Source organism: Phyllopteryx taeniolatus, chromosome 1 (genome assembly GCF_024500385.1).
Source record: "Phyllopteryx taeniolatus isolate TA_2022b chromosome 1, UOR_Ptae_1.2, whole genome shotgun sequence".
NCBI classification, from domain to species: Eukaryota; Metazoa; Chordata; class Actinopteri; order Syngnathiformes; family Syngnathidae; genus Phyllopteryx; species Phyllopteryx taeniolatus.
Genome location: NC_084502.1, coordinates 48,655,262 through 48,683,229, shown reverse-complemented (window position 1 = coordinate 48,683,229; position 27,968 = coordinate 48,655,262). Strand labels below are relative to the sequence as shown.

The window sequence follows — 27,968 nt, the reverse complement described above, 5'->3', positions numbered from 1 at the left end:
GAGCATTTCCCCAATGTGGGTACCAAGTTATTTAATCCATTCATCCATTGAATACAAAATGTTTCACAGGGAAACTGGAGCCCATCCCAGCTGATTTACGAGAAAGGCGGGGCGCACCCTGGACTGATGACCTGTCAATCACAGCACTGACATTTGGACACAACAACAGAGTGAACCTAATTTATGTGTTCTTGGACTTAGGGAGCTACTGGCAGTGAGGCAAATGTGCTCACCACTCATCAACCGTCCTACCAGACAAGTTTATTTATTTTGAACAGTGCATTATACAAAAATATATTGAATATCATATCATACAATAATGTGAGTGATGTAACACACCTACAGTATGTCTTTTGTTTTAGGAAATAAAACGGTAATAATAGTAATATGTGCTTGCTTAGCATATCCTTCGGGATTTTGTTGTTTTCATTTTTAAAATGTATTCCTCAGTTATTTATATGGTGATGTATCATGCTGCTTATGTCTTTTACCCCCAAAATGGCAATGCTTGGTTGTTAAGATGTTGACAATGTTTGCTAAAAATAACATCAAAAGGAAATTTGGGTATTTTAGCATCTATGAGCACCACGGGGATTTTGGTGTTTCAGTTTGAGCTGATGTGCTGTTAGCTGTGCACGTACGCCCTGCAGGGCGCTTCTGGTGGAAAGTCATACTTGCTCAGGTTGGGAGGGTAGTAGGTGATGGTGAACATGTTGCTGGAAGGGACAGAGGAAGGGAAATGGCGGCTAGTGTCGTCATTTACGTGAAGATTGTTCTTGTGTAGCATCTGCAGGGATGGGTTAAGACCGAGTTAGCAAAAGATTAACCCATGAGTGGAAGATTGAAAAATTTAAAGATTTGACTATTACCCACCACGACCTCCATGGGAATGTACTTCTCATTCTTTGGCATTGCATTGTCATGTTTGTTGTAGGTGAGGTGATTATGCGTGCTGGGGTGGATGACCGCCGACTCTGTGGAGGGTCGGCTCAAATGGTGACAATAGGTGACAGCCAGTGCCGACAAGAGGGCAGCTACAAAAAAACTGGCCATGCCCACAGCGACCAGCTGGAACAACGTGAAGGCTGTCAAAGAGAAAATGGGCAGTGAGCTAATAATCTGTAGAAATTGAAAGACAATGCTTTCTTTCACTTACTTCCACAGTTGTGGTCCTGTTCAGGCAAAATGACTGAAATGGTACAAATGGAAATTAAATTGGGTTAGACAAATCATAATTAATATTGGTAGTGGTCAACTTATTTTAAACCTTTATGACAGATCCAAATGTTAAAATACAGTGCCGTGAAAAAGTATTTGCATAGTTTCCCCACTTTAATGTTCAAGATAATCAAGCAAATATCAGACAAACACAACCCAAATAAACATAAAATGCAGCTTTAAATGGTGGTTTTATTTATTAAGGGAAACAAAACTATTCAAAGCCACCTGGCCCTGTGTGAAAAAGTCCATCCATCCCATCCATTTTCTGAATCGCTTATCCTCAAGCAGGTCGCGGGAGTGCTGGAGCTAACTTCGGGGCAGGAGGCGGGGTACACCCTGGACTGGTTTCCAGTCAATCGCAGGGCACAAACAAACAACCATTCACACTCACATTCACACCTACGGGCAATTTAGAGTCTTCAATTAACCTACCATGCATGTTTTTAGGATGTGGGAGGAAACTGGAGTACCCGGAGAAAACCCAGACAGGCACGGCGAGAACATGCAAACTCCACAAGGGCGGGGTCGGGATTTGAACTCCGGTCCCCAGAACTGTGAGGCAGATGTGCTAACCAGTCGTCCACCGTGCCACGTGTGAAAAAGTAATAATGTTAAATATTAATAGTAATATTGTGAGGTCACAAATTAACTGTGGCTAATCACGTTTTTAGGAGCGCTGAGTTCATTTTCACTGACCACACCCAAGCCTGTTTACCTCCAGACCTGTTCAATCAAGAAATCCCTTTAAATTGAATCTGTTTGACAAAATGAAGTTGATGAAAAGGTCTCAAAAAGCTGCAACAAAATGCCACGTTCAAATTCATGAACAGATGAGAAATAAACTAATTGATATGTATCAGTCTGGAAAGAGTTACAAAGCAGTTTCTACAAATTTAGGGCTCCAGCGAATCATGTTGAGAGCCATTATCCACAAGTAAAGAAAAAAAGAAAAAACAGTCGTGAACCTTCCAAGGAGTGGCTGGCCTGCAAAAATGACGCCAAGAGCACAGCGATGACTCACCCACTACGTCACAAAGGAACCCAAGACAACATCTTAAGAACTGCAGGCCTCCCATGCCTCAGTTAATGATGTCATGACTCAACAATAACGAAGAGACTGGGCAAAAATGGCATCCATGCCAGAGTTCCATGGGGAAAACCACTGCTGGCTAAAAAGAGTGCGGTACATGTGGGTGCATCTCTTATTATTTGTAAAGTGTCTTTGAGTACCTTTTAAAAGCGCTCCATAAAATAAATGTAATAAAAATAATATTAAGGGGTAAGTAATGTTTCACCATTGAAGGTATCTAGACCATGTAACAGTCAAATCATTGTGTGTGTTTACCTGCCACCTCATGTGTCTGGCATGGTCTAGTCTGGCTTATGTTACCCTGGCACAAAGTAGCTTCCTGGTTTTCGCCGCAGGAGCGGGAGCGATACTGCAGGCCCTCCTCATCGCAGTTCCCCCAGTCTGACCACACCCCCCAACCTGATGACCAGTGAAAAAGACATAATTAAAAATTCATCCATTTGTCCATTTTCTATATCATACAGCCTGTTGAGTGTTATCATATAGCCTTGAGCCTATCCCAACTGACATCTTGGACTACATGCGGGCTGAATTATTGCAGCATGCCGCAAATAAGAAAGTCAAGCAACCCTGTGGGTATACACAAGAACCATTTTTTAAAAACTTTTTTTTAGAATGCCTCAGCAACCAAAAGCTTCGATTAGATCTCACAATGATATTGTTTGCCTTCTCTAAGCAAATATAAATTGACCACTTTCTACATGAAGGCAATTTCCCTGCAGTGTATATATAAGTCAGTATTTAATGAGGGAAACTGGTTGAATTCATGTACAATCCATCCATCCATGCATCCATCCATCTTCTATACCACTTATAATCTGTTCAGGGTTGGGAGGAGCTGAAGTCTAATGCTACCTTTACATCAGAAGACTGAAAAGATTTGGAAAAACTCTTGGAAAACTATCATCTCACACCTGCTCACATCTAAAGACAAGTTGTAGAGATTTTAGTCACAGCCTTGTCTCAGACTGAGATTTAAGACCATCCCATTTGTTTGCAAAGTTTCCTGTTTCCAGGTTTGTTAGAGCTCATCTATTGGTTGTTGGTTGTGTCACGTCACTACAAGACTGAAAAACTGAGCATATGAAACACGTTTGATATTGTCGTAAGGCAACTAGGAAAAGACTGATCTAAAACAGCTGAGATTACCACCTTATACTAAAGGATTGAGATGACTTTGCATTACGTGCATTATAAATTATCTATACAGGGGGGGCACGGTGAGCGACTGGTTAGCACATCTGGCTCACAGTTCTGAGGACCCGGGTTCAAATCCGGCCTCGCCTGTGTGAAGTTTGCATGTTCTCCCCGTGCCTTCCTGGGTTTTCTCCGGGTACTCTGGTTTCCTCCAGCATCCCAAAAACATGCGTGGTAGGTTGATTGAACACTCTATATTGCCCGTAGGTGTGAATGTGAGTGTGAATGGTTGTTTGTTTATATGTGCCCTGCGATTGGCTGGAGACCAGTTCAGGGTGTACCCTGCCTCTCGCCTAAAGATAGCTGGGATAGGCTCCAGCACGCCTACGACCCTAGTGAGGATAAGCGGTACAGAAAATGGATGGATGAATTATCTATACAATCACATACAGTGGAATCAGTTTGATGAATGATGTGCAGTACCTTCACAAGTGTGTGTATTGCAAAGTGCCTCTTCAGTGTGTAGACCAGTACAGATCCCACCCCCATTGGCCGGAAGTGGATTGTCACATGACCTTGTACGCTGAAAGTGGCCACCCCCACACCTCACAGAACACTGGGACCATGAAGACCAACATGTCCAGGCTCGGGCCACTGGAACAAAAGCACAGTCAACATGCATGGAGGCAGAGTTACAGTATTTGGCCATTGGGCGAGATTACCAAATGTGATGGGCACCGTGGCCTCTAGGGGTGTGCCCAAAAGAAATTGGGTAAAAATTCACATTCAATATACTGTAATTATATTCAAATAAATTAGTTACTGTTAACTCTTAATTTCAAGTCAAAATTTTTCAAATATAAGGAAAGGAAAATGTGTACATTGAAATTAATATAAACTATTAATGAAATGAGCCAAGAGGATTGAAAAGTTTTAAATTCAATTCAATTCAATTTCATTTATACAGCAGCAAATCACAACAGAAGTTGCCTCAGATTCACTCTACACATGGAGCATGTAAAAGAACACACTCCTCACTCATTAAAAGACCAACTGAACCTGACATGAGCAAGCACTGGGTAACAGAGGCAAGGAAAACTCCCTCTTGGCAAGAAACCTCAAACAGACCGAAGGGTCAGTGTGGGGTGGCCATCTGAAATCAGCGTTCCTGCCTGGAGCATTAAAGGGCTACTGATGATAGCAACCCAGATGTACACAAATACCGCTTATAAGTACAGAATGGGACAAAGAGGCTTCGTAAAGGTACTTTTGCGACAGAACACATTGTCCAGCCCTGAATCATCCACACGAGCCTGGTAAAGGTAAAGGCTCTGTTTTTAGATCATGAGACTCGTTAAGATGTGTTTGCTGTGCTGGCTGAGTTGAACACGCAACAGTGTCATGTGCATGGAATTAACTCCCAAATGTCCAGATTGCTTGCAGTGGATTTCTAAATGTATGATGTCAGTTGCACTTAAAATAGTATAAGATAAGGATAAGACTAAAATAATTCCATGATTGAAGAATTAATCTGAATTAATAACATTTTCTGGAAAATATTGCATATTAAAGAGGAAAAAGAACATGGATATACAGGAATAATTTAATGTTAAAACAACAGCGACGGTTTCATTTCTATTTATTGTGAAGAAATGTGAAATTTAAGCAAATCTAAGCCTGGTGCTTGATGCTCTACCTATTACAAACATGTGTTATGTTTCTGTTACTTTCTACAGTTATTTACAATAGCATATTTCCCCCAAAATTTTAATCCTAAATTCAATTTAATGCGCTTTGGCCAGTGACGAATTGATGAAGGAATGCAACTGTTTGATGAACTGTCAAACTAAACTAATGAATACTAAATTAAAAGGAGAAGAAAAAGAAAAAAGTTGATTTGTTATTGAGTGACAGAAATCCAGATGAAAATTTTGGTGGATGAATCCATTTTTTTCCCAGGAGGAAATTCCACATTTACAATAACTTGACAACAAAAATGGAAACGCTAACATAGGTTTGCACATAAAGTAATTCCCAATTAATATCATTACAAATCAAATTGCCAAACAAGTTCTGTCTCACCCGCCCCATCCTCATTCGGGTGATTGTAATCAATATTTTCTCGATCTCTGTTGGGGGGAGGCGTGAATATATTGATGTGAACCCAGAGAACTTTGTAAAGTTGTTCAAAATGAACTAAAATTTCCAGAACACAGGGAAAAAAGAAAAGAAAAGGAGGAAAACAGGCGAAAGAGAGGTAACATTGTTGCACCTTTTTTTGTTTGTCCAGTCAGAGGGTTGCTCCAGCGAGTCACTCACATGATTTGTTTGGCAGTAAAGAACAGTACAGATACAGGAAAGAAATTAGGAACTATTTTTTAATATATTTTTAATTTGGTGACATGTTCTAAACTGATGACACTAGTAAAAACAAAAACAAAAACGCTATTTGATTTCTTTTGTAAGCATACTGTATGTAAATTACCAATTGCGGCTGCGCCATATAAAATCTCGCCTAGGACGTAGCGTTAGGTATGCCATACAACTAGAAAGCGCCCAGTTTGCTTCCAGTTTGAACCAATCTGAATGCAAAAAATGTCTTTCTGTGTGGAGTTTGCGTGTCCCCTTGTGCTTGTGTTGGTTGTCTGCAGGTATTCTAGTTCCCCCCACAAATTCAATTTTAGGATATCTCTTGACCACAAAATCTGGCACAATGTATGACAAGCATTCTACCTGGGCATGGTTGCATGTTGCAATCTTGATAATCCACCGGAGATCCAACACATGCACTTGGATTGGTCCTGCCCTCTGCTGTTGCGCAACCACGTCTCCGGGTTCGAAAGCCTCTGGAACATTGCTGGGAACAGGTGGACCATGTTTCCCAAGATCCCCAGTGTATATCTTTAGGCTGTGACACAATCCGACCACTTGACTTTACCAAGTCATTGACCAGAGCTGGAAGTAAGATACAGAAAACAGTTTCTAAAATCAGGCCTAGTACCCCTCAATCCACTTAATAAATGTCTTGTGGTTTCATGTCCTCACAGTCAGTCTGGCATGTTCCAGAACCGTCATTTGGACAAAACCTGGTCTCTATTTTCTTCTTTCCTAATTGAAGTTGCTGGACGTCCTTTAATAATGCCCGGCACATGTATCTGTATCTCTGCTCTTGGCGTGATCCATCTTGACTGATGTTGACTGGCATCCAGGGAGTCCACGGGGTGTTGCGGCGCACCTCAGGGCAGGCCTCCAGTTTACAGGCGTTATACTCCTAAACAGCAGATAGCTTTACTGTTACGGGCCATTCAAACTGATAATCAAGTGATTCAATGCACAAGCAGCACAGTACCATGGCACATCCAGGGCAGGTGTTTCCATTCTCACAGGTTCTGGTCCTGGCTTGTACCCCTCCTCCACATTCAGCATTGCATTGAGTCCATGGCCCCCATGCAGTCCACAACACCGGTAATGGGCATGTTTTTTTTTCATTGCACAGCCTGAAAATACACAACTCTTCCTAAATATTTGTTTATGTATAATGCTCACCATGTGCAACTTGCAAATTAATGTTTTTTTTTCCTTTTGAACTTAACCAAATATATTTCTCTGTAGTCATGATTCGCTTTCATCTCATTCCTTCTCACCTCTCCTCCTGACCTTGACCAACACAGATTCGACCCCCGTGACGAGGCGAGGGGTTATTGCAGGACCGCTGCCTCACTTCAAAACCGACACCACAACTGCTGCTGCAATGACCCCATGAAGACCAGGGAGTCCAGCCACCATTCCTGAGCGGGAGATGGAAAATCATCATACTTTTACATGAGTCTTAGTTGTGATCCAGCAATATATTATTAAAATGTTATTATATTGGTGTTGATGTCTTCAGTTTAAGGATTTAGTTGCTGTATTCTGTTTAATTGTTGGTGTGTTTTACCATTTTCTTTGAAGATTTGGGTTTGATTATTGTTTGTAAAACATTTATCGCTTTGAATGCAGCCTTATTGTGTTTCTTTATATGCACGTTTGAATTGAGTTAATTGAACGCATTTGAACCTAATTAAAAGAATAAAGACAAATGCACCTTGCATCTGACATCAAAGAGTCGGGTACACAAAATTGTCATGAAAATTCTGCAGACTACACAGCCGTCCATGAGCTGTTACCCATTCCAAACTCCAGACACTGTACCTATCCCCCGACCCACCCAAATTAATTACATTTCCTAAATCACTTTTGTACAAATTTAATGACGGTAAAAAAACAAAAACAAAACTGTAATATCACCAGTGCAGCAGTGTTTAAAAATTAAATGTGCAACTTTAAACATCAGATTACTTTCAAATAAAGCCGTCTTAGTGAATAGCTGAATAGATGATAGCTGGGATAGGCTCCAGCACGCCCGCGACCCTAGTGAGGAGAAGCGGCTTAGAAAATGGATGGATGGATATATATATGGCACGGTGGACGACTGGTTAGAGCATCTACCTCACAGTTCTGAGGACCAGGGTTCAATCCCCGGCCCGCCTGTGTGGAGTTTGCATGTTCTCCCCGTGCCTGCGTGGGTTTTCTCCGGGCACTCTGGTTTCCTCCCACATCCCAAAAACATGCATTAATTGGAGACTCTAAATTGCCCGTAGGTGTGACTGTGAGTGCGAATGGTTGTTTGTTTGTATGTGCCCTGCGATTGGCTGGCAACCAGTTCAGGGTGTACCCCGCCTCCTGCCCGATGATAGCTGGGATAGGCTCCAGCACGCCCGCTACCCTTGTGAGGAGAAGCGGCTCAGAAAATGGATGGATGGACATATATATATATATATATATATATATATATCAAAGGCGGACTTGTCACACCTCTTTCCTCATAACAAATGATGATAACACACAGGGGACAATAGAAGGACATTAACAACCACGAACTCCCTAAAATATGATGGGATTTGATTTAGGGCCTAAATACAAGCAGCACATCGACTGTCCTACCAGGGAAAATGTGCTTGGATTTAAGCGTACGCACAGATTCATTTGAGCGTACACCATGTTTCAGTAGGAAATCCACGCAAGTTTTTGTACATGAGGCCCGAGGAGAACCTCATCCATGCTTTTATATCAAGTAGACTTAACTATTGTAATGGTGTTCTGACTGGACTCCCCCTAAACAGCATTAAACACCTGCAGCTCATTCAAAATGTTGCACCTCTGGTTCTGACATGAACAAAGATATCAGAACATTTTTAAAGTCTCTATACACTGGCTCCCAGTCAGCTTTAGAATTGACTTTAAAGTTCTGCTTCTGGTCTATAAATCACTAAATGCTTTAGGTCCTGAATACATTAAAGACATGCTAATGGAATATAAACCCAGTAGGGGTCCAGCACGTCCGTGACCCTAGTGAGGATAAGCGGTATGGAAAATGGATGGATGGCTCTGAGATCTATTGACTCACATCAGATAGTGGAGCACAGAGTCCAAAGCAAACATGGTGGAACAGCTGTTAGCTGTTATGCTGTACACAAATGGAATAAATTGCCAAGAGAAGTTAAGTCAGCCCCAAATGTCAATGTTTTTTATTTCAGGTTTAAAACCTTTTTCTCATTTTTCTCATCATTTTTTTTTAGCATTTCCACTTTTAAATGCTCTGTCTTGCACTCAGTTTTTTTCTTTTTGTTTTTAAATGCTTTTAAGCTGTCTTTCATTTTTCTCTCTTTTTTTAAATGCTTTTAATCATGTAAACACATTGCATTACCCTGTGAATGAAATGCGCTATATAAATAAATTTGCTTTGCTTATCTTTGCTTGAAAGTGGCTTGAGATAAAGTTCTGTTGGGGCCATATATAAAGAAAATTGACTGAGCTTATTTACATTTTTGTGGAGCCCCTCGGAATCTAGGTCCACCATGCCCTCGACCCCCTGCGGTTTTCCTGCTAGAAAATGGTGGGAGCGGATACTGCCATCATGTACATGCTGCACAGCTCCCACTCCTAAGCAGATGAAGAGAGTAGAGCCACGAGATACATGTACTTTGAGCTCTCAATCTCTTTTAACACCATAGAGCTCATCCTGCTGAGGATCAAGCTGACAGTAATTGGAGTGGAATGATACCTCATCACTTGAATTGCAGAATACCTCATCTAGAGACCTCAGCTTGTCATGCATAGCACCTCGTTGATGGCTGAAAGTAACACTAGAGCACCATAGGGCTGTCCTTGCTCCAGTAATATACACCCTGTACACCTCAGACTTTAACTACACATTCAGAATTTCGGAATTCCACAGCAATTGTGGGGTGTATAAGGAATTAAAGGGGGCGGAGTATAGAAGCCTGGAGGGGACCTTAAAGTCTAAACATGCAACAGGTCTCCATTGATGAGGTCAATGTGGAGGTGGTTCAGACTCACAAATACTGCTGTAGTGTGCTAGTGTCTTATTCATTGGTGATTTTCATGCTGTTGCGATATGTCTCATTATTTATGTGGTTGACACACCTTGCTGTGCAACACAAGACTGATCAGGGTTTATCTAGCTGAACTGTACCATGGTGAACCAAACTGAATGCTGTCACTTGGTGCAAATGTGGCTCCTAAGTGTATGCTGTCCAATGCCGTAATAATACTAGTGATAAATTATTGAGAATCATTTTTTCCCACTGGCTAATGCTAGTATTGTCAGAGCACTTTGAGCTTACCTGGAGCAGTTGGCCACCTGAATGGTTGGGCCTTTACAGTCGACCCCACCACATCGGGCCACAGGCCCATCACACAAGCGGGATCGGCAAATGCAGCTGCTGATGGAACCCTCGCCGTCATTGTGGTCACAGGGTTGCCATGGTGCCCAAGGGCCAAACCCGCCATCCTGCTTCAGATTCCTCACCTTCAGGAAGAACAAATGTGCTGTAAGTATGTGAGCGTGAGACAGAGAAAGAGAGAGAGAGACAGACAGACAGACAGACAGACAGAGACAGAGAAGGTGGAGGTTTACTGGGCACTGGGTGATGTTCTGGGTCCACTGGTTCATGTCAGCGCTGTCCTCAATAGTTGTGCAACGCTCCTGTTTGTGATCCCAGCCACAATATGGGTCCCGAGCTTCCAGACAGCGTCTAGTTAGAAAAGGTGGTTGATCAATGTTCAGAAGTCTATTTAACACATGCAGGATTATTTAATAAACACTCCCATACTGCTCAGTTGGATGGCTGGAGCATCGTTCTAATGGGATCTTCACCAGTCTGTCATCAAGCCCCACAAACAAAGATCTGTCCCTGTGGAGGATCTGCAGGCTCTTGATTGATCCGGTTTGCCCATCAGGAAGGATCCTGAGCTCCTCCAAGTAACAGCCATGAAGAATTGTACTTGTCGTGGCGAGAGTCTTCAAGATGGTGCCATATTCTGATTGGCCAAGAGTAAACGGTCAAGGCATTCATATGGATTCTGATTTTAGTCACTTACTCTCTTACCGGTGCCGATGTACATGACGTGGTAAAGGGCATCGCGGCCCTGCACGACGTCCACCACCAGCTTCGAGAAGCGTACGTTATCCTGGGTGAGCAGAGGATTGACTGTCACTGGCTGCACCACATCGTGCATCAGAAAGAGTCGCTGAGCATCCTGAAGGTTGCGTTCGGTCAGGTTCCCACCAGTGCCGCCTTCATCCAGCGTTCCACACTGACAATACAGGGAAAAAAATAGTCCTTAATGATGCCCATCAGAAAAGCCTGTCTGCTTAAATACAGGAACCCATATCTACACAGGGGTAACCTGAAAATTCGGTATGGGATTTGGAGCAGAGAGCCAGGCAGTGCGGGGGTTCTCCTGGTAGCGGAAAGGTCCATTGAAAGCTTGCGTGATGGCAGTCATGTTGAAGGCACAAACAGCAGTGGCAGACATGCTGTTCCTGTGAGTGGTTATTCACAATTAGACTATGGGGGGGTTATGGAAAAACATTTCTGCAAATGTATTTGCAAAGCAACGGGTTCACTTAGCATTACCCATTGCTCTGTCAAAAAAACAGCATGATGACTCGAGTAATCAGGATATTGTTTTGACTGAACACGTTATTTCTAAATGTCAGCGCTGTAATTACACAGTGAAATAGACTTCCAACATTGTGCAAAGGAGCCAAGTCTAACCTACAGGTTGAGTGGACAGGGTCCTCATACTAAGAGTTAATACTTTATGAAGAGGAGGGTATAATCACAGCACTATTAAGGATCACTCACACATTAGTGGTGAAAATGCCATAGATCAAGTCCTGCTCTGGTAAGTAGAAGGTGCTCTGTAGTTCATTGTAATGAAAGGGTATTTCTCCTGAGCGTGAGCAGTTTAATCGTGCCTTCATAAAGGTGGTCCAGGTGTCCTCCAAAAGGAAACGACCGCCCATGTCGTTTTTACACACCCGGGCCACGCGTGAGAACACCATCTTTCCACAGTCGTTTTCAACAGCGGTTTCCCTCAAGAAGAAGTAGGCGAATCGGCCGATGTCATAAGCAGACACAAATTGAGGCTCTAAAGGGGGTGAGGTGATAAAAACAGAAAGGATGACATGAAGAAAAGGCTGATAGACTATGTGTGTCTTTGTTTACCATTGAGCCATTTAGAGTTGTACTGGGCCGTGCGCAGTGGATGCATGTTGCCCAGGCTCCTGTAGATGACAGGGTCGCGTCCAGAGAAGTCGATTACCGTGGCAGCATACAGCTCACCCTTCTCCGATATCATGGCCGTGGAGTTGTGGCGGGGGTCATAGGGACATCGCGCAACACCGTTCACTGTCTCCAACACTTGACTGATGTTATCAATCTGACAGCAAATAGGAAAGCAGGACACTGTGTGTATAAAGGTTACTTTTGAAGTCTGAAACATGATGACTTGCATTGGTTGGTGAAACATCAAGCTAGCACCAACCTGCCTGGTCATACAGACAGGAGTGAAAGCATTGGTCCCACATGTGACAAGTGTCCTCCCGCTCAGCAATAAAACCCGTATGTAGTTTTGACACTCCTCCTGCATACAAGCATGACGTGAGCCAGTGTCATTGACTACATTTTGAAGAGACCTTTTAAGAAGTACCTCTGACTTGCCCTTGCTCTTGCAAGAGTGCAATGTGTAGTCATCAGGTGTCCATTCTGTTGCCTGAGGCAAAACAATTAAAAATAAAACTGGTTTAGGGAACTTAAAACTTGCCAACACAAACCGTAGCACTGGGAAAGTAAAAAACTGTGAGTGTTACCTGTATGAGGGAGGCATTGCTCAAACTAAGGCTGAATAGGAAGTTTCTGTAAAATGAAGTTTTGAACGCGGTCATTTTTTTTTCACTCCTTTTTTTTCTGCTTTGTGTGTAATTACTTGCACCTCGCTCCCACAATAAGCTGCTTTCTGCTCAGGTCCAAGACCAGTTGAGAAAAGTCCTTTACTCCTGGGTGTGAGAACTCTGACATCCATGTCTTCAGACCTGCAATAACATGGAAAGGCCATATTGCTGTATCTACATATACTGTGCAGTATGGTTAAAAGTAGCAGGACACTTGGCCTTTGTACACACAGGAACTGATAATTGAAGAAAATGTGCTTTGTTCCCCTTTGCAGCACCATTTTTTCTGTAGTATGTATGTCCATTCAGCCAGATGGTCAGCGGTAACTGAACAAGAGAGTGTGGCTGACTATAACTGTTCTAGTTCATCCTGAAGGTTAGATAGCATTTAGGCAAGAGCTCTCAAATTCTGTAGTTCTCTATATTGGTGGAAAAAAGATCGTGCCTCAGCAAAACTGTTTCCACAATTTTGAGTGCTTGGAACTGAACCTTGATTGATTAATCAATTGATGACAAGGTGTGTCCATATAGTGTTTGGTGTAAACCTTTGTTGTGTAAATCATTTTTTACTTCCTGCACAAGTGGTCCTCAAAATTCATCCATTTCCCAGACCGGTTATCCTCACTAGGGTCGCAGGCATGATGGAGCCTATCCCAGCTATCTTCAGGCTAAAGGCGGGGTACACCCTGAACTGGTCGCCAGCCAATCGCAGGCCACATACAAACAAACAACCATTTGCGCTCACATTCACACCTACGCGCAATTTAGAGTCTTCAATTAACCTACCATGCATGTTTTTTTGGGATGTGGGAGGAAACCGGAGTGCCCAGAGAACACCCAAACAGGCACGGGGAGAACATGCAAACGCCAGACAGGCGAGGCCGGATTTGAACCTGGGTCCTCAGAACTGTCAGGCAGATGTGCTAACCAGTCATCCACCATGCCGCCCCTCGAAATTCAGGTGTAGGGAAATTACCATTGGGTCACTGAAAGAGTTTCGTTGAAAGACACATTTACGCAACAATTTTACAATAGCAGGCTTTATGGCTAACTGTCATAAAAATCTGAACTAAAAAAACCCACTTTTACTCATTTTACTCACGGTGTCCTCACCTTGGTTGGACATGACCGGATGCTCCTTTCGATCACAGTCTGCAGTTTTGATAGGGGGTGGCTGGGACAGACACACAAGTACACAGATGACCAGCACGAAACGACAGGGAGAGCGGGCCCATGCCCCCCACCCGATTGTGACCATAGTTACAACTTCATCCAATCATCTATGAGGTGCTCTGGAACCACCTGCAGAAGCCAAAAAGATACCTATCAATCTTAACAACAGCATTATTCAGTCATAGTGAACGTCAATATCTATCCGAGGTGTCAAGTAATGAAGTATAAATATTTCATTACCTTACTTAAGTGGAAATTTGGTATATCTATACTTTACTGGAGTTTCTTTTTTAGCCTACTTTTTACTTCTACTCCTTACATTATCAAGCAAATATCTATACTATCTACTATTACTACTTCTATTTCATTTTGAATTGTGTTCATTCCGGCTAGACATTGTTCAAAAACACATACAAAAAAACCTATCTGGATAAATCACGCCACGATAGAGTGATTTTGATTGTGGTTGGTTGAGAAGTATAAACATACCACTCCAACACCCTATTGGTTTGTACGCGATGCATCGCACCTGCACATAACATGACACAAATCAAGTAACAAATCAAAGACAAATCGTCACACTAGGACGTCGAGAGCAGAGGTATAGCATAGCCCTAAAGACCTCAAACCAAAGTACCGAAAGGTATATATAAGGCTCGAGTTTTCCCCCCAATTTTATTATCCTTAATTACTTGGATTAATCATTAATTTTGACAGCACCTGTGATTCAAAGGTGATAGACATTGTGTTATTCACAAGTGTCAAACTCAAGGCCACATAATTTTATGTGGCCTGCAAAAGCCGATCATGTACATCAACTAACTTATTTTTATAAATAAAGGTTATTGATACCATGTGACTGAAGTGTGACTTTTTGCACTATCACAGTACTTTAGGTAACTATCATATCTTCCGCTCCATATTGAGTACACATGATTCTTTAATGTGTTTGATGTTATTTTCAATGTGCATATATGCAGCTGAAGCAGGTAGCCTTCAATGTAACATTATAATCATTATGGCCTTCAGAAAAATGTTTTTGGGGGGTGCTGGGGTGGTGTAAGCTTTTGTCCTTAATGTATTTTTTCAGCCTTGCATTAATTGAAGTAGTTTTGAAACCATTACGGCGGCACAGTGGCCGTCTGGTTAGTACATCCGCCTCCAGATTCTGAGGCCCCGGGTTCAAATCCGGCCTCGCCTGTGTGGAGTTTTCATTCTCTCTGTGTGGCTTTTCTCCGGGTACTCTGGTTTCCTCCCATATCCCAAAAATGGTAGGTTAATTGAAGACTCTAAATTGCCCATAGGTGTGAATGTGAGTGTGAATGTTCGTTTGTCTCTATGTGTCCTGTGATTGGCTGGTGACCAGTTTAGGGTGTACCCTGGCTCTTGCCCAGAGTCAGCAGGGATAGGCTCCAGCACACCCGTGCCCTAATGAGGATAAGTGGCGTAGAAAATGGATGGATGGATGAAACCGTTACTTCTGCACTTTTACTAGAGCTTAAGTTGATACTTCAAATTCTACAGAAGTCTTCCTAAACCCTAATACCTATACTTCTACTGGAGTAATGAACGTGAATACTTTTGACACCTCTGATATCTATTGAACTAGAGTTTTCACCACCTGCCAGTACATCAGACTATATTAGTTTCCTTGTGTCCAGCCCCTCTTTCATTGTCAGCAGGACTTGGTCAAGGCTACTTCAACTCAAAAGCCCAACCCTTGATTTATAGCTCTTGGGTATAAAACGTAGGGTGCCACTGACAGTGGCCTTTGTGACTTAACTGGCCCATTCAGAGACAAGCCTGGGCTCAGTGCCAGTTAGGGTGGGGGGGGGGGGGGGGGGGGTCATCTTTGAACCATACACCACATGAAGGCTCTTCATGTCAGATTTCCTTGTGTGTCAAATAAGACTCATACACAAGGATGTGATGATGAAAATTAAGATAATGAAGAAAGAAAAATATATAAGCACACAGGATTCTTCAATTTGACTGATATTTGTCTGCGTCTGAGTAGCATCAAAGGGCCTGCTGGGTAACATAATTGTTTAATGTAATGGCAGGAACAGAGGTTTGCCTCTTTCATAGGCAGGTAGCCGGTACACAGGTTCCTAATTTGTATCATACAGACTTTCCCAAAATATTAGAACTATAAATGAATCATCTAAGTAACTGCATGTCCTAGACCAGTGGCCCTCATTAGACGGTCCCCGAGCCACATTCGGCAATTTGTGGCCCCTGAACTATTAAGGCCTTTTCACACTCAACTTAGCACAGCGCACTGCACCATTGACCAACCCATTCATTCTGTACAGTATGTTTTAGTCAGCTATTTAGTTTAATTTATCTATTTATCAAAATAACAAAAACATAATCAAACGGATATATATTTTACAACTGATTTCACAAAGCTTCGCCGATGTTCAATATGGACCTGTGCCACGACTCTTGCCAGGCATGCAATAGTATATCTTGGGTAACATCCTATAGCCTCTGAATGATTCTCTGCTTACAGCTGCTTACTTTCAGGAGAAGGGGCTGCCCTCTCAAAACAGGCTAACTCCAAGCAGCAAAAGTAAAGTGGTATGTAAAATATAATACAATTCTTAATCTTTATGGAATTTCGACAAAAACATGCCATTAAGACACTTGGGAACTATTTTAAATTGTGAAAAATGCATATGTTCCCTTTAAACTTAGTTTTGACAACTAGTTAAAATTTTAGATCATTCGATTGAGAATTGGAAATTGGTATTGGTCTATGAAATGATGTCAAATTTGTATAATAAAGAAAAAGTCCAAAGCCAATGAGGTATACTAAAACCTCTAAAGTTGCACAAAACCTCAGTTTGAACCCCTATCAGGCATGTTATTGGGAGATACTTTGCCTCAGTGTACCTCACAATACCTAAGTTCAGCCAGTGTCTAAAAATTAAGTGAGATTTAATGCTGAACTGCTATGAAATTAAAATGTATAAATAATGTGTTGTTTTGAGTCAATGTGCTAACAATTATTATATTAACATATATTCGAACTTTTAAAAGCAGGTCTCACTGAAGGATAGCATGTCACATTGATTCATGAATGGTGGTGTTATCGAAAAATTTGCAACCAGTCAGAATTTGTGACCGCAGGAGGTGATGTCGTCCATGGTATGTGTTTGAGAGCAAAGGAGAATAATATTTACAGTACGTTAACAGCGACAAAATTGTGAAATTGTGACCACTGTATTCTTTGCTCTGGAAGTAGCCCATTTGTTAATATTTGTAATTTCTTGCCTTTCTGAAATCTCCTCACCTTCGTCTGGACGCAAGAATATCTCAAATCAGTGGTCACAATTCATGATAGGAAAACCTACCTTATGCTGTTAATGTAAGTATTATTCTTCTCTTTGGATGTCGAACACTCAAATTCAGATTTTTCGATAACATCGGAACACTGGTAGAATGGTGTTGCATGTGTATTGCTTAAGATAATTAGCTTCATCAGTGAAGAGTGCCTTTAGTGTGACCAGCCAGCTGAGACACCTTACGCCCTTTACTCAAAGTAGAATATAACAAATATATTTTTGGTGAGGAGAGGGGCACAGGTGGATAGTGTGTACAAGCACAGTTATGTAAAAATGATGTGTGATCAGCCATTTTATTTTATGTATTTATTTTTTTTTGCCAAGAAACAAATCTCACATTTGTACTAAACTGGTCTTGTGTAAAGGCCATGTGTTAAGCATTCTTTTTGAACAGAATATTTCTATTTCCATTACTTTGCTAGGGGAAAATAATTTTGAAATCCAAACAAATCAGAGATCTACCAACTACCCAGAACAGATTGTGTTTAACATTAGAGTCTCCACTGGATAAACAAATCAAACTGCTTAAACATCTTTCAATAATTGAGTGTTTCAGATCATTTGCCGATTTGTGTGTTGGCCTGCGTTTGAAGCCTTGACAACCTGTGAAGCGATTAGCAGCACTGTGTCCAATTCATGTGACTTGTATGTGTTTGGATGGGAGGAAATAGCCAGAACACTGACTGAGCATGTGACTACTAGACAGACATAAACGGAGACTAAAAGTAGAGAATTGACCAAGATTTTAGCCCGGGAGCTCATTGCAACAGCTTAAGTAACTTCTCAACTTCTGCAGCTTTATTTTTCCTTTTTTTTCCTCCCTGGGTGTGCTCATACCTTGTCGCTGTGTACTACACTGCAAATATCACAGAGATGCCTTCACCATGCTTGGAGAGAACACTGAGGCTGCTGAGTTTGTAGTGCTGTCAGGGCTACACAGTACAAAGAGCCCAACACTAAAAATGTGTGAGAACCTTCTCCAGCAGAAACAACACTTGAGTGTTTTGATATTGCAGTGGTGCTCTGGGTTAGTCTCCAAACATATTGAAGCAGTCGAATCTTTGCACTGGCCCTTGCACTCTCCAGTTTACCCCTTATGTTTGAATGAATTGATTTGATAAGGGAAGGATATGGAGGAAAGTTTACAGGTCACCCATCTTAAATAGTCCAACAGGGCCTCTATCTTCACAACGTGACACATCTATTTCTTTTTCTGCCAGAGTGTGTAAAAGTTCACAAAAACAGCATGAGTGATTCGATGTGAAACGACTGCTTGCGCTAGTCTCCTACCAACGGACATGCTGAGACACTGAATGCACACATGAGGAGAGCTTCATTAAAATCCAGTCAAGGCCTTTTTACTGGCCTTATTTATAACAGGGATATTGATCACAAGTCGTTATGTCCTCATTCAAAAGGGGTTTATTTTGTTCCGCATGGCATCCCAAATAAAAGAAATCCCTAGGGTCTGACTTTGTATATAGGAGTCTTGTCTAATTCAGAGTACTTGGACTCCATCCATACATAATCAAGAGGCACAGCGAATCCCCCTCACTGCACCCAGCCACCCACCTGCCTCCTGGCATTCCGAAATCTGTGCTCTGTCTTTAAATAAAAAGAAAACCAAAAAATCCAAATTGCAACATTGGCAGCTTCCATATAATAAAAAAAAAAAATAATAATGTCTCCTCTATATGACATAGTTGGAGAGCAGTGGAGTCAGGTCATGCAGACAGGAGCATGTAGGGACCTCAGAAGGCATCCAGTCTTCCCATTAAAATATTCAAGCGGGGGGTGAGCATTTCCAAGGCAGTTCTCAGTTCCTTCCTACAGGGGTGAATGGCCTCTCTGTGCAACCCGCCAACTATCTGCCAGTGGGCGCACTCTTTTACAAGTGAATGGACTTAGTTTAGCTGCACTTAAAAGGAAACATTAACGGGCCATGGCCACACCACAATGGGTGTTCAGTAAATTGCCAAACCTAATGATAGCGGTTTGGCAATGGTGAGAGGAGGTAGGGAGCAGGAATCCTAAAGAGGCACAGCTGCACTGATGCCACTTCTCCCATCTTCACGTCTCTCACTAATCACACCAGCCCCACTTCTGTAGCGCCGTCTACGTCTACTGCCGTCGTCAGCTGTACAGAAGTAGGAATTGTCATTTCATCCTGTTGTTTCTATTTTGATCAATACAATACAATAAATCCAATAGCTACCATCAACTTAGAAGGGTGCCTGTGAGCCAACTAAAATTTCTGATTGGTATGTAAGAGAACTTGCAAAGGACATTGCAAAAGGACACATACACAACATATCAGAACATCTAAAAATGCCTCAGTGACATATTGTCATTGAAGTCAAATATACAATAAGTGAGGTGGAAAATGAGCCTGCACAGAGTAGTACAAAGTGGCGCAAACAGCAAACGCCATGCTCTGACTGGCCCATGTGACACATGCACCGTGGAACACACGCTATTCACAGATATGCAAAGAATATAGCTATAAACCTACTTGTTCACCATCACCAGAGTAACCAGGCAAATGGCTGGAAGGGTCCCGCTTCACATGGTGAGGAGAGATGAGAAACAAGAGAGACAAGTTGTTACGCACTGGCACGCTGACCGGCCTGTGTGCAGGGAGGAGGGAGGAGTAAAGAGGAGTGTGATAGGGGGGGCTGCGGGTGGTGAAGCTGTCCTTTTTATGCACACTAAACTACTACTGCAAAGGGTGGGGTGCTGAGGTTATTTGTTTCATCCAGAATTTGGTTTTGAGCCTACTTATGGCTTTACAGGTTCACATTTTTTATACTACTACTGCAAATACTCATTCCATTTTGAGATCAACTAATCCAAACTCTGGGCATGCCTCCAGCTAAAAATTATTTGAAAGAATAGTCTTTAACCAGACGTAGGCCTTTAAATGTTGTCAAAATGCACTGTTCACGCAAACACATAAAGATCAGAGGAACCAAATAAGCAAACAGTTCTGCTGCAAAATCCAGCACAAGAAGCTAATGGAACTATTAAATACCATTCCCCCCACCATTTAGCAAAATACAGAATATACGGTGCTAAATATTGCTTTTAAATGCCTTGTGACATCAGAATTGGAGTGATTCTGTAAAAATGTGAGTTGGTTACATTTTTTTCAAGTTAACAAACAGACACAGATGAGCGAATCATTCATATACAAAATGAGCCACGGCTTAGGTCAGACAACATTTGTGTACAAATGACTCAGGAGAGGTGGGCCCATCGCAGATAAACACAGATGCAATCTAACCAACTCCCAAATATCTGAGCATGATTTAATTAGGTGGCACGTTGGGGTTGCTGGTTAGAGTGTCTGCCTCCCAGTTCTGAGGACTGGGGTTCAATCCAGTAGGTTAATTGAGATCTCTAAATTTCCCCTAGGTGTGAATGTGAGTGCAAATTGTTGTTTGTTTATGTGTGCCCTGCGATTGGCTGGCAACCAGTTCAGGGTGTACCCCGCCTCCTGCCTGATGATAGCTGGGATAGGCTCCAGCAGCCCGCGACCCTAGTGAGGAGAAGCGGCTCAGAAAATGGATGGATGGATATGGCAACAAATTGACATGTAACATAAAAGATATACATTATACGAGATTTTGGAATGACTTAACTTTTTTTTCACTTTTACTATTTCTGAAAATGTGTATGTGAACAAGGTGTTATGTACTTCTGCCCACTGTTACCTAACAGTGAGAGTAATTTACAACGTATATAATAACCATGCCCACAGCAATTTTTTCCACACCAGTTATGCTGGTCGAAGTGAAAATGTAACATAAAATAACACAAATGTTTTTTTTTAAAGCCAGAATGGCATAAAATTGATTATGATACCGGTCATTTTTTACCTGCACACGGAAAGATTTAGGGTCACTTATACTTACTAAGGTCTAAACTGTGACAAAAAATCCACATTACATTTTCTTAAAGTTTCCTGATTTCTCGTGATTGGATCTTTTCCCGTTTATAAAGAACCTCTCCAGAGATTTGTTGGAATTAGTTTCTCAGTCCATTAAGGTAAGGTTATGATGTGTTGAATTCATCATCATCAAACCATGCAACCGAGGAAAATGCTGGAAAGCGACAAAGATGGAAGGAATGGGAAGTAAGGTGCGTCCCTTTTTTTCTTCCAAAACAGAAGACTGCAAAGTCTATGTTCCATCCATTTTCTATAACGCTTGTCCAGATTTGGGTCATGGGTGAGAGCTGGAGCCTATCCCCATCTAATTCAGGAGAGAATTTGCAGTACATGACTGGTCGAGAATGAAGAACGTGGGGTATATTTGCATGTACGTGTATTGTGTTTCTCTTAGCATGGACATTCATTTTTGGCCTTATAGTACTTCCGTTACATGCCATTCTAAACGGATAAAGTATTTACGAGTTGAGGAAACATGATGATGTGAGTGGCACATTTTTCCTATAGTCTACAAAGATAATGATGGTCAGTTTATGTTGACACAATCAGATTTATCAATTTAGCAATGACTGTTGTAGTTTGACGTTTACAAAACAGTGCTAAATGAATATTTCTCCTACTATACAAAATTTGAGTATCTTTAAGGAAAAACTAGTCACACAGCTCTTGTATTGCATGTGATTAGAGTGTGCCAGTGTACCTAACATTGTGGCTACTGAGTGTGGAACATGTCGATCAGATTAACTGCCAGTGATCCAAATCACTTGCTTTGTTTGATTGGAACCTAGTGGTAATGACATCTGGTGAATGTGAAGAGTGTAATCAAACTATAATTTGTCAGACATCGTGGCAGACACCTTTAAACATTTGAGACTTTTATTAATAAGCATAATTTTGGTGAATTACTCTCCAGAGAGTCCATAACCAGCACCAAAGGAGGCCAACAGTGGTTACTCCGTTCCATAAACCTCACCCCTCACGTCATGGCCATCAATGGTGGCCTTGTGCAGCACATAGCACGCCACTGTGAAACAAGCCTGCGTGTCACCAGGAAATATTGACTTTAAATGGTTCAAACACACAGCTTGCTTCGTAAAGCAAGATGCCTTAACAAGCTTGGCAGTGTTGGGGTTTGAAACCCCTGCAGTCTATGAAGTTTACCTGTCCATGAACAGGTCATACACACAAATAGATGTTTAGACAAATTATGTATCAATGTTGACTGGAGAGTGAAATTCTGGGAAATCGGTTGATATGAAAAGTATCTGACAGCGGGGGTGGAGGAGGAAGCCATCACTTGTTTATTTACTCGTGTGTAGGAATAGAAATGTGAGAGGAGAGGCACATTTGGGCAGCACGGTGGACTAGACCAGCGATTCCCAATTAGTGTGCCATGGAACCCTAGTGTGCCGTGAGAGATCATCAGGTGTGCCAATTTCGCTTAATTTGTCTGTAAATTATTATTTATTAATTACAATATCGTTGTATATCTACCTTTACCAGTAACGTATAGTGACAGGCGAGAACAATTAAATGCTCTTCCTTTAGATGGCAGAAGGTGCAACAAACCTGTTGCCATTCATACAACAGAATAAGTCAAGGCTTCCTGCCAGTATAGCAGCTTTGTGTTCAGTTAAACAAGCCCAGATCTGACACGAAGTAAGTACATTTGTGAGTAAATTGAGATAAGATCATCATTATTTCAGTATTCATACTTTATATGTTTGTATTTTTCTTTGGTGGTGTGCCATGAAAGTTTTAAGGATTTTTTCAAAATGCATGCCTTGGCTCAATAAGTTAGGAAACACTGGTCTAGATGACAGAAAAGGTTGCCCCCTTTCACTGTGACAATGAACAGAATACGTGTATTGAAGATGGATGTGAGCACATAGTGTTTGTCCCCATTAGGCTCGCAGGTGAGATGGAGCCTATCCCACATGCCTTTAGGTGAGAAGCGAGTGACACTAAGAACTGGTCGCCAGCCAATCACAGGGCACATAAAGACAAACAGGCATTCAAACTCACATTCACACCTATTGACATTATACAGTAAGGCTCAACATCTTCATTGATTTTCTCAGATGAGCCCAGGAAAATAATTACACCGCCATTCATGCTGGCAGCAGATTTCACCATATTGTGGCCAACAACTCCCGCAATGGCCAAACTAACATCTTCAAAAGAAGAAGGAAATGAAGGTGAGACCTTAATTCCACGTCTACTTGTTAATTGGGTCAAATTCATAATCACTTAATAGTTTTCCGACCAGCAGTCCCAACAATGAAAACTCTGCTATCACTACTGTTTTTACGACACAAAATACAAATGTACATACAACACAAAAAAATAGATTAAAAAGTTTGGAAAAAACGAAATCGCAATTTGTTAGATTTGTATTATTTAACCCCACATTAAATGCTTTCCAAAAGCAAACGACACGTAACATATACTGTATCAGTGGACTTCATTCTAGACTGGACATCTCCATTACTATCTATTAATTAACTACATGCGATTGGCTGGCAACCAGTTCAGGGTGTACCCCGCTTCCTGCCCGATGATATCTGGGATAGGCTCCAGCACGCTTGCGACCCTAGTGAATAGAAGCGGCTCAGAAAATGGATGGATGGATAATTAACTCCATGCTGTACTATTTTGCTCTGGGAGACTCTGGGAGATGGGAAAGAGCAGACCAGGGAATGAGATGAAGTGATGCAGCAAGAGCAGCACTAGCCACCAAGGTAAAGCATTGTCTCAAGATGTTTGTTTTGATTTAGCAGATACTAAGATGACTGGTCAAATCAGCAGAAATACATTCTCAATGACAAAAAAAACAGTAATTTACAGCTAATCCAGTTCAAAGTACTCCATAGATCACACCTTATGCAATATAGTATGTATAAAATGGGCAATTCAAAATCAAACATATGAACTCATTGTACTGAAAATGCTCCAGACACTTTCATGCTCTTTGGCATTGTACACCCGTACAGCGCTTCTGGTCATAGTTATGCAGAAACTCTCCTCAGTTGAACTGTAGGATTCTAATTTCTCCGAATCTTTCTCTATCGGGCGATTTAATTTAAAAGGTATAGTGGTACAACGGCTCCCCGGGTTTCCAAGTAAGCTACGCAAACTTGTCATCGTTCTGACCTCCGTGTTTTTCCTTGTCCTCAGTGTTTCCTCCGTATCCCTCGACAAGTGCATTACTGTCGCCACGCCGTCAAGCGAGCCTCCAGTCCTCTTCACCGCCTGTCACGCATTCTCTGCCTCAACAACCCGCCAGCGCATCTCAAAGACCATCATCTACATTTCAATTTTCAATAAACTGTTCATCACAACCTCTCAGCCTCCGCCTGCTCTTGGGTCCTGTCTCCATCCGTTCGTGACAGAATACTCTCCTCAGCCATGGACCCAGCAACCCCGGAGGTGCTAAAACATGCACTCACCCTCCAAGGCGCCCACATAGGGCGACAAGACAAAACTCTTCAAGAAATCATGAAATCTTTACACTCCCTTACACAACAAGTATCCCTCCTTTCTTCGAAGATGCAATACGATCACCCCCCAGAAAGTACTAGTTCCGAGCCCGCAGACCTCCGAGCCACCCTGCCTCCTGTACAAAAAAACCTCATGTCCCTCCGCCCGAGCCCTACTCTGGGGACCGAGGTGCATGTAGCCAGTTTCTCCTCAATTGCTCCCTAGTTTTCAACCTTCAACCATGCAGTTATCCCACCGAACAATCCAAGGTTGCATTTGTCACTAACCTCCTCTGCGGCAAAGCAGCGAAATGGTCCACCGCGTTATAGCCCAACTCGTCCCCGGTACTCCAGTCATTCAATTATTTTACCAAACACCCATAGTTCTTATAGATTCCGGTGCAGACGATAATTTTATTCCCGAAGGTATATTACATCAGCTCCAACTCCTTCTCCAACCACTTCCGTCTCCTAAAAAAGTCACAGCCCTGGATGGCCGAGTCATATCCCCTGTCAGCCACCAAACAGTGCCGTTCACCTTGCTCATTTCCAGAAATCACCGCGAGAACATTTCTCTTTTTGTTATCCCTTCCCCTGACACCCCATTAGTCCTCGGAATTCCCTGGCTCAAACAACATTATCTCGCCATTGACTAGCTGCACTTATCCATCACTGGATGGAGCCCTCACTGCCATTTACACTGCCTGCTCTCTGCTATACCGCCCTCTGGAAACCCACCACCATCTGCCACACCAGTTGACCTCTCCCGAGTCCCCAAAGAATATCATGATCTCTCTCCTGTTCAGTAAAGACCTGACCATTTATCTACCCCCCCAATGCCCTTACGACTGCGCAATAAATCTCCTGCAGGGAGCCCCTCTTCCCTCCAGCCGTCTCTTCAATCTCTCAAAAGGCGATGGAGGACTACATCCGTGATTCCCTGGCTTCTGGACTCATTCGCCCTTCCTCGTCTCCGGTTGCGGCCAGATTCTTCTTTGTCAAAAAGACACCACTCTCCGCCCATGCATAGACTACTGTGGCCTCAATGACATCACCACAAATAACAAATCACTACTACCCCTAATCAACCGATCATTGGAACCCCTCTGCAATGCCGAGAGGAATTACAACGTTGGCAACCGAGAGCTGCTAGCCATAATATGGGCATTGGAAGAGAGGAGGCACTGGCTGGAAGGGACTGAAGTACCGTTTATCATCTGGACTGATCACAGGAACCTTCTTACCAAACGCCTTAACCCCCGACAAGCTTGCTGGGCCCTCTTCCTAAGCCGATTCAATTTCAGCCTCTCCTTCCGACCTGGATCCCGCAACAGCATACCTGACGCCCTATCTGGCATATACTCACCCTCCCTCCAGCCCGACAAAACACGAAACAATCCTCCCTTCCTCCTGCTTTGTTGGTACAGCTACATGGAAGATCGAACGTATTATGAAAAACGCTCAAAAGACTCACCCTGACCCCAAGACCAGACCTCCGAACCGTACCCAATTCCGCATGCTCTGACGTCCTTCAGTGGGCCCACAACTCCAAGCTCATGTCATCCCGTCATCACTCGCACGATCCAATTCATCCAGCAGCACCTCTGGTGGCCCAGTATAGTTAAAGACACCCGGGAGTTCATCCAAGCCTGCTTTGTCTGCGCCCGAAGGAAGTCTTCACACCTGCCCCCAGCTGGTCTGCTGCGCCCCTTACCCATCGCGAGCCGCCCCTGGTCCCACATCCCTTTAGACTTCACCACCGGCCTGCCCCCTTCTGAAGGTAACACCATCATTTTCATTGTTATGATCTGGACTTTTTGTTACTAAATGAAACATGGTTAACAGAAAGTAGCTGTAATACCATTTTAAATGAAGCAACACCAGCAAATTTTAATTGTATGAACAAGTGTCGAAGAGGGGAAAACAAGGCGGTGGTATTGCTGTTATTTATTTTTAAGTCATTATTTCAGTGTAAAGAAATTATACTGGGTGATTTTAGCTCTTTTGAATATCTCTGTTTATTAGTTAAAGGTGACCCAAAGGTTATTGTTTTAATAATTTATAGGCCTCCAAGATAGAACAGAAAATTTATGGAGGACTTCTCAGAACTGCTGTGAGTTATTTGTACTGACTACAACTATTTTGTCATAACGGGAGACTTTAACATTCATGTTGACAATAACATGGGGGGAAAAAAATCAAAAGAACTCTCTACTATATTAGACACATTTGACCTCGCTCAACATATTAAGAGTTCAACCCACACTCAAGGTCACATTTTAGACCTGGTCATCTCTAAGGATGTTGAAATTCTATCAATTGACATTAAGGATATGGCTATTTCTGACCATTTTTGTGTATTCTTTTAATTACAGATTCTTCCAAAAGTTCAGACAACCTCTATGTATATTAAGAAAAGGTACATAAATGAAAGCACCGCCACTAAGTTTATGGAGACCGTTGCTGTGCCACAAACTGTGAATGCTGAGACAGTTATAGACAGGAAAATTTCACCTGGGAAATCTCAAATGTCATGAATGCTGTCGCTCCTATTAAAACTAAGACAATCTTGAGGCGACCTGGAACACCGTGGAGGAGCACAATGATGGTAAAGACCTCTAAATCAAAGTGTAGGAAAGCAGAACGTAAGTGGAGAAAAACTAAACTCCAAATTGACTATGACCTCTGCTGTGGTTGACAAGCTCACCCCCCGAATCATATAGCTCCAGAACTCCTAACAGCAGATAAATGCAATGAATTTGCTTGTTATTTTAGTGACAAAATACAATCCATCAGGTTAAATATTAGCACAAATCAGCAAAATGATAAAATGATACTACATCTGAAGCCGCCCAGGTAAAACTCTGTTACCATGTCAGAATTTGATACAATTGACCAAAAAACTGTAGAGAGAATGGTTCAGCAGCTGAAACCATCAACGAGCTGTCTTGACTCAATACCATCTGACTTTTTCAAAGCTATTGTGAAGTCTGTGCTAACTGATTTGCAGCAAATAATCAATTGCTCACTTCAGTCAGGCGAGTTTCCTAAAGGTCTTAAAGTAGCTGCAATTAAGCCTCTGCTAAAAAAAAAAAATAGAGCGCTGGACGCTTCCATGTTAGCAAGCTATAGACCCATCTCAATCCTCCCTTTCATAGCCAAGATTGTTGAAAAAGTTATTTTTAATTAACGGCTTTTGATACAGTAGATCATAATATACTGCTGAATAGGTTGGAAAGGTAGGTAGGACTAAATGGAACAGTCCTTA

At 42.2% G+C, this 27,968-nt stretch overlaps 1 protein-coding gene across 2 annotated transcripts; it reads right to left on the bottom strand.

Annotated features, from left to right (window-relative positions):
• Positions 1 to 14: 14 nt before the first annotated feature.
• Positions 15 to 19,904, bottom strand: LOC133490245 (semaphorin-5B-like). 2 transcript variants are annotated; one of them, XM_061800076.1, is made up of 22 exons: positions 19,785 to 19,904; positions 13,863 to 14,051; positions 12,791 to 12,890; positions 12,669 to 12,714; positions 12,509 to 12,571; positions 12,344 to 12,442; positions 12,025 to 12,238; positions 11,662 to 11,947; positions 11,201 to 11,336; positions 10,900 to 11,107; positions 10,624 to 10,831; positions 10,428 to 10,545; positions 10,135 to 10,319; positions 7,093 to 7,236; positions 6,798 to 6,945; positions 6,494 to 6,719; positions 6,182 to 6,403; positions 3,932 to 4,102; positions 2,567 to 2,710; positions 1,157 to 1,189; positions 874 to 1,085; positions 15 to 787 (listed from the first exon to the last, which is right to left on the bottom strand). In XM_061800076.1, the coding sequence occupies exons 2-22, from the start codon at positions 14,005 to 14,007 to the stop codon at positions 626 to 628; spliced, it is 3,270 nt and encodes a 1,089-aa protein (XP_061656060.1). In that variant the 5' UTR covers positions 14,008 to 14,051; positions 19,785 to 19,904; the 3' UTR covers positions 15 to 625. The 2 variants fall into 2 exon arrangements, with proteins under 2 accessions (XP_061656060.1, XP_061656050.1); XM_061800066.1 differs by having other exon boundaries at positions 12,344 to 12,571.
• Between the last annotated feature and the right edge of the window lie 8,064 nt (positions 19,905 to 27,968).

Bases quoted from the DNA above. Each gene is read 5' to 3' on its own strand.
- LOC133490245 (XM_061800066.1), bottom strand. From the start codon at position 14,007: ATGGTCACAATCGGGTGGGGGGCATGGGCCCGCTCTCCCTGTCGTTTC. The intron at 12,572-12,668 runs GTAACACTCACA...GTTTTGCCTCAG, and splicing joins GCAATGCCTCCCTCATACAG to GCAACAGAATGGACACCTGA. The intron at 12,239-12,343 runs GTTGGTGCTAGC...ATTTGCTGTCAG, and splicing joins CTGTCTGTATGACCAGGCAG to ATTGATAACATCAGTCAAGT.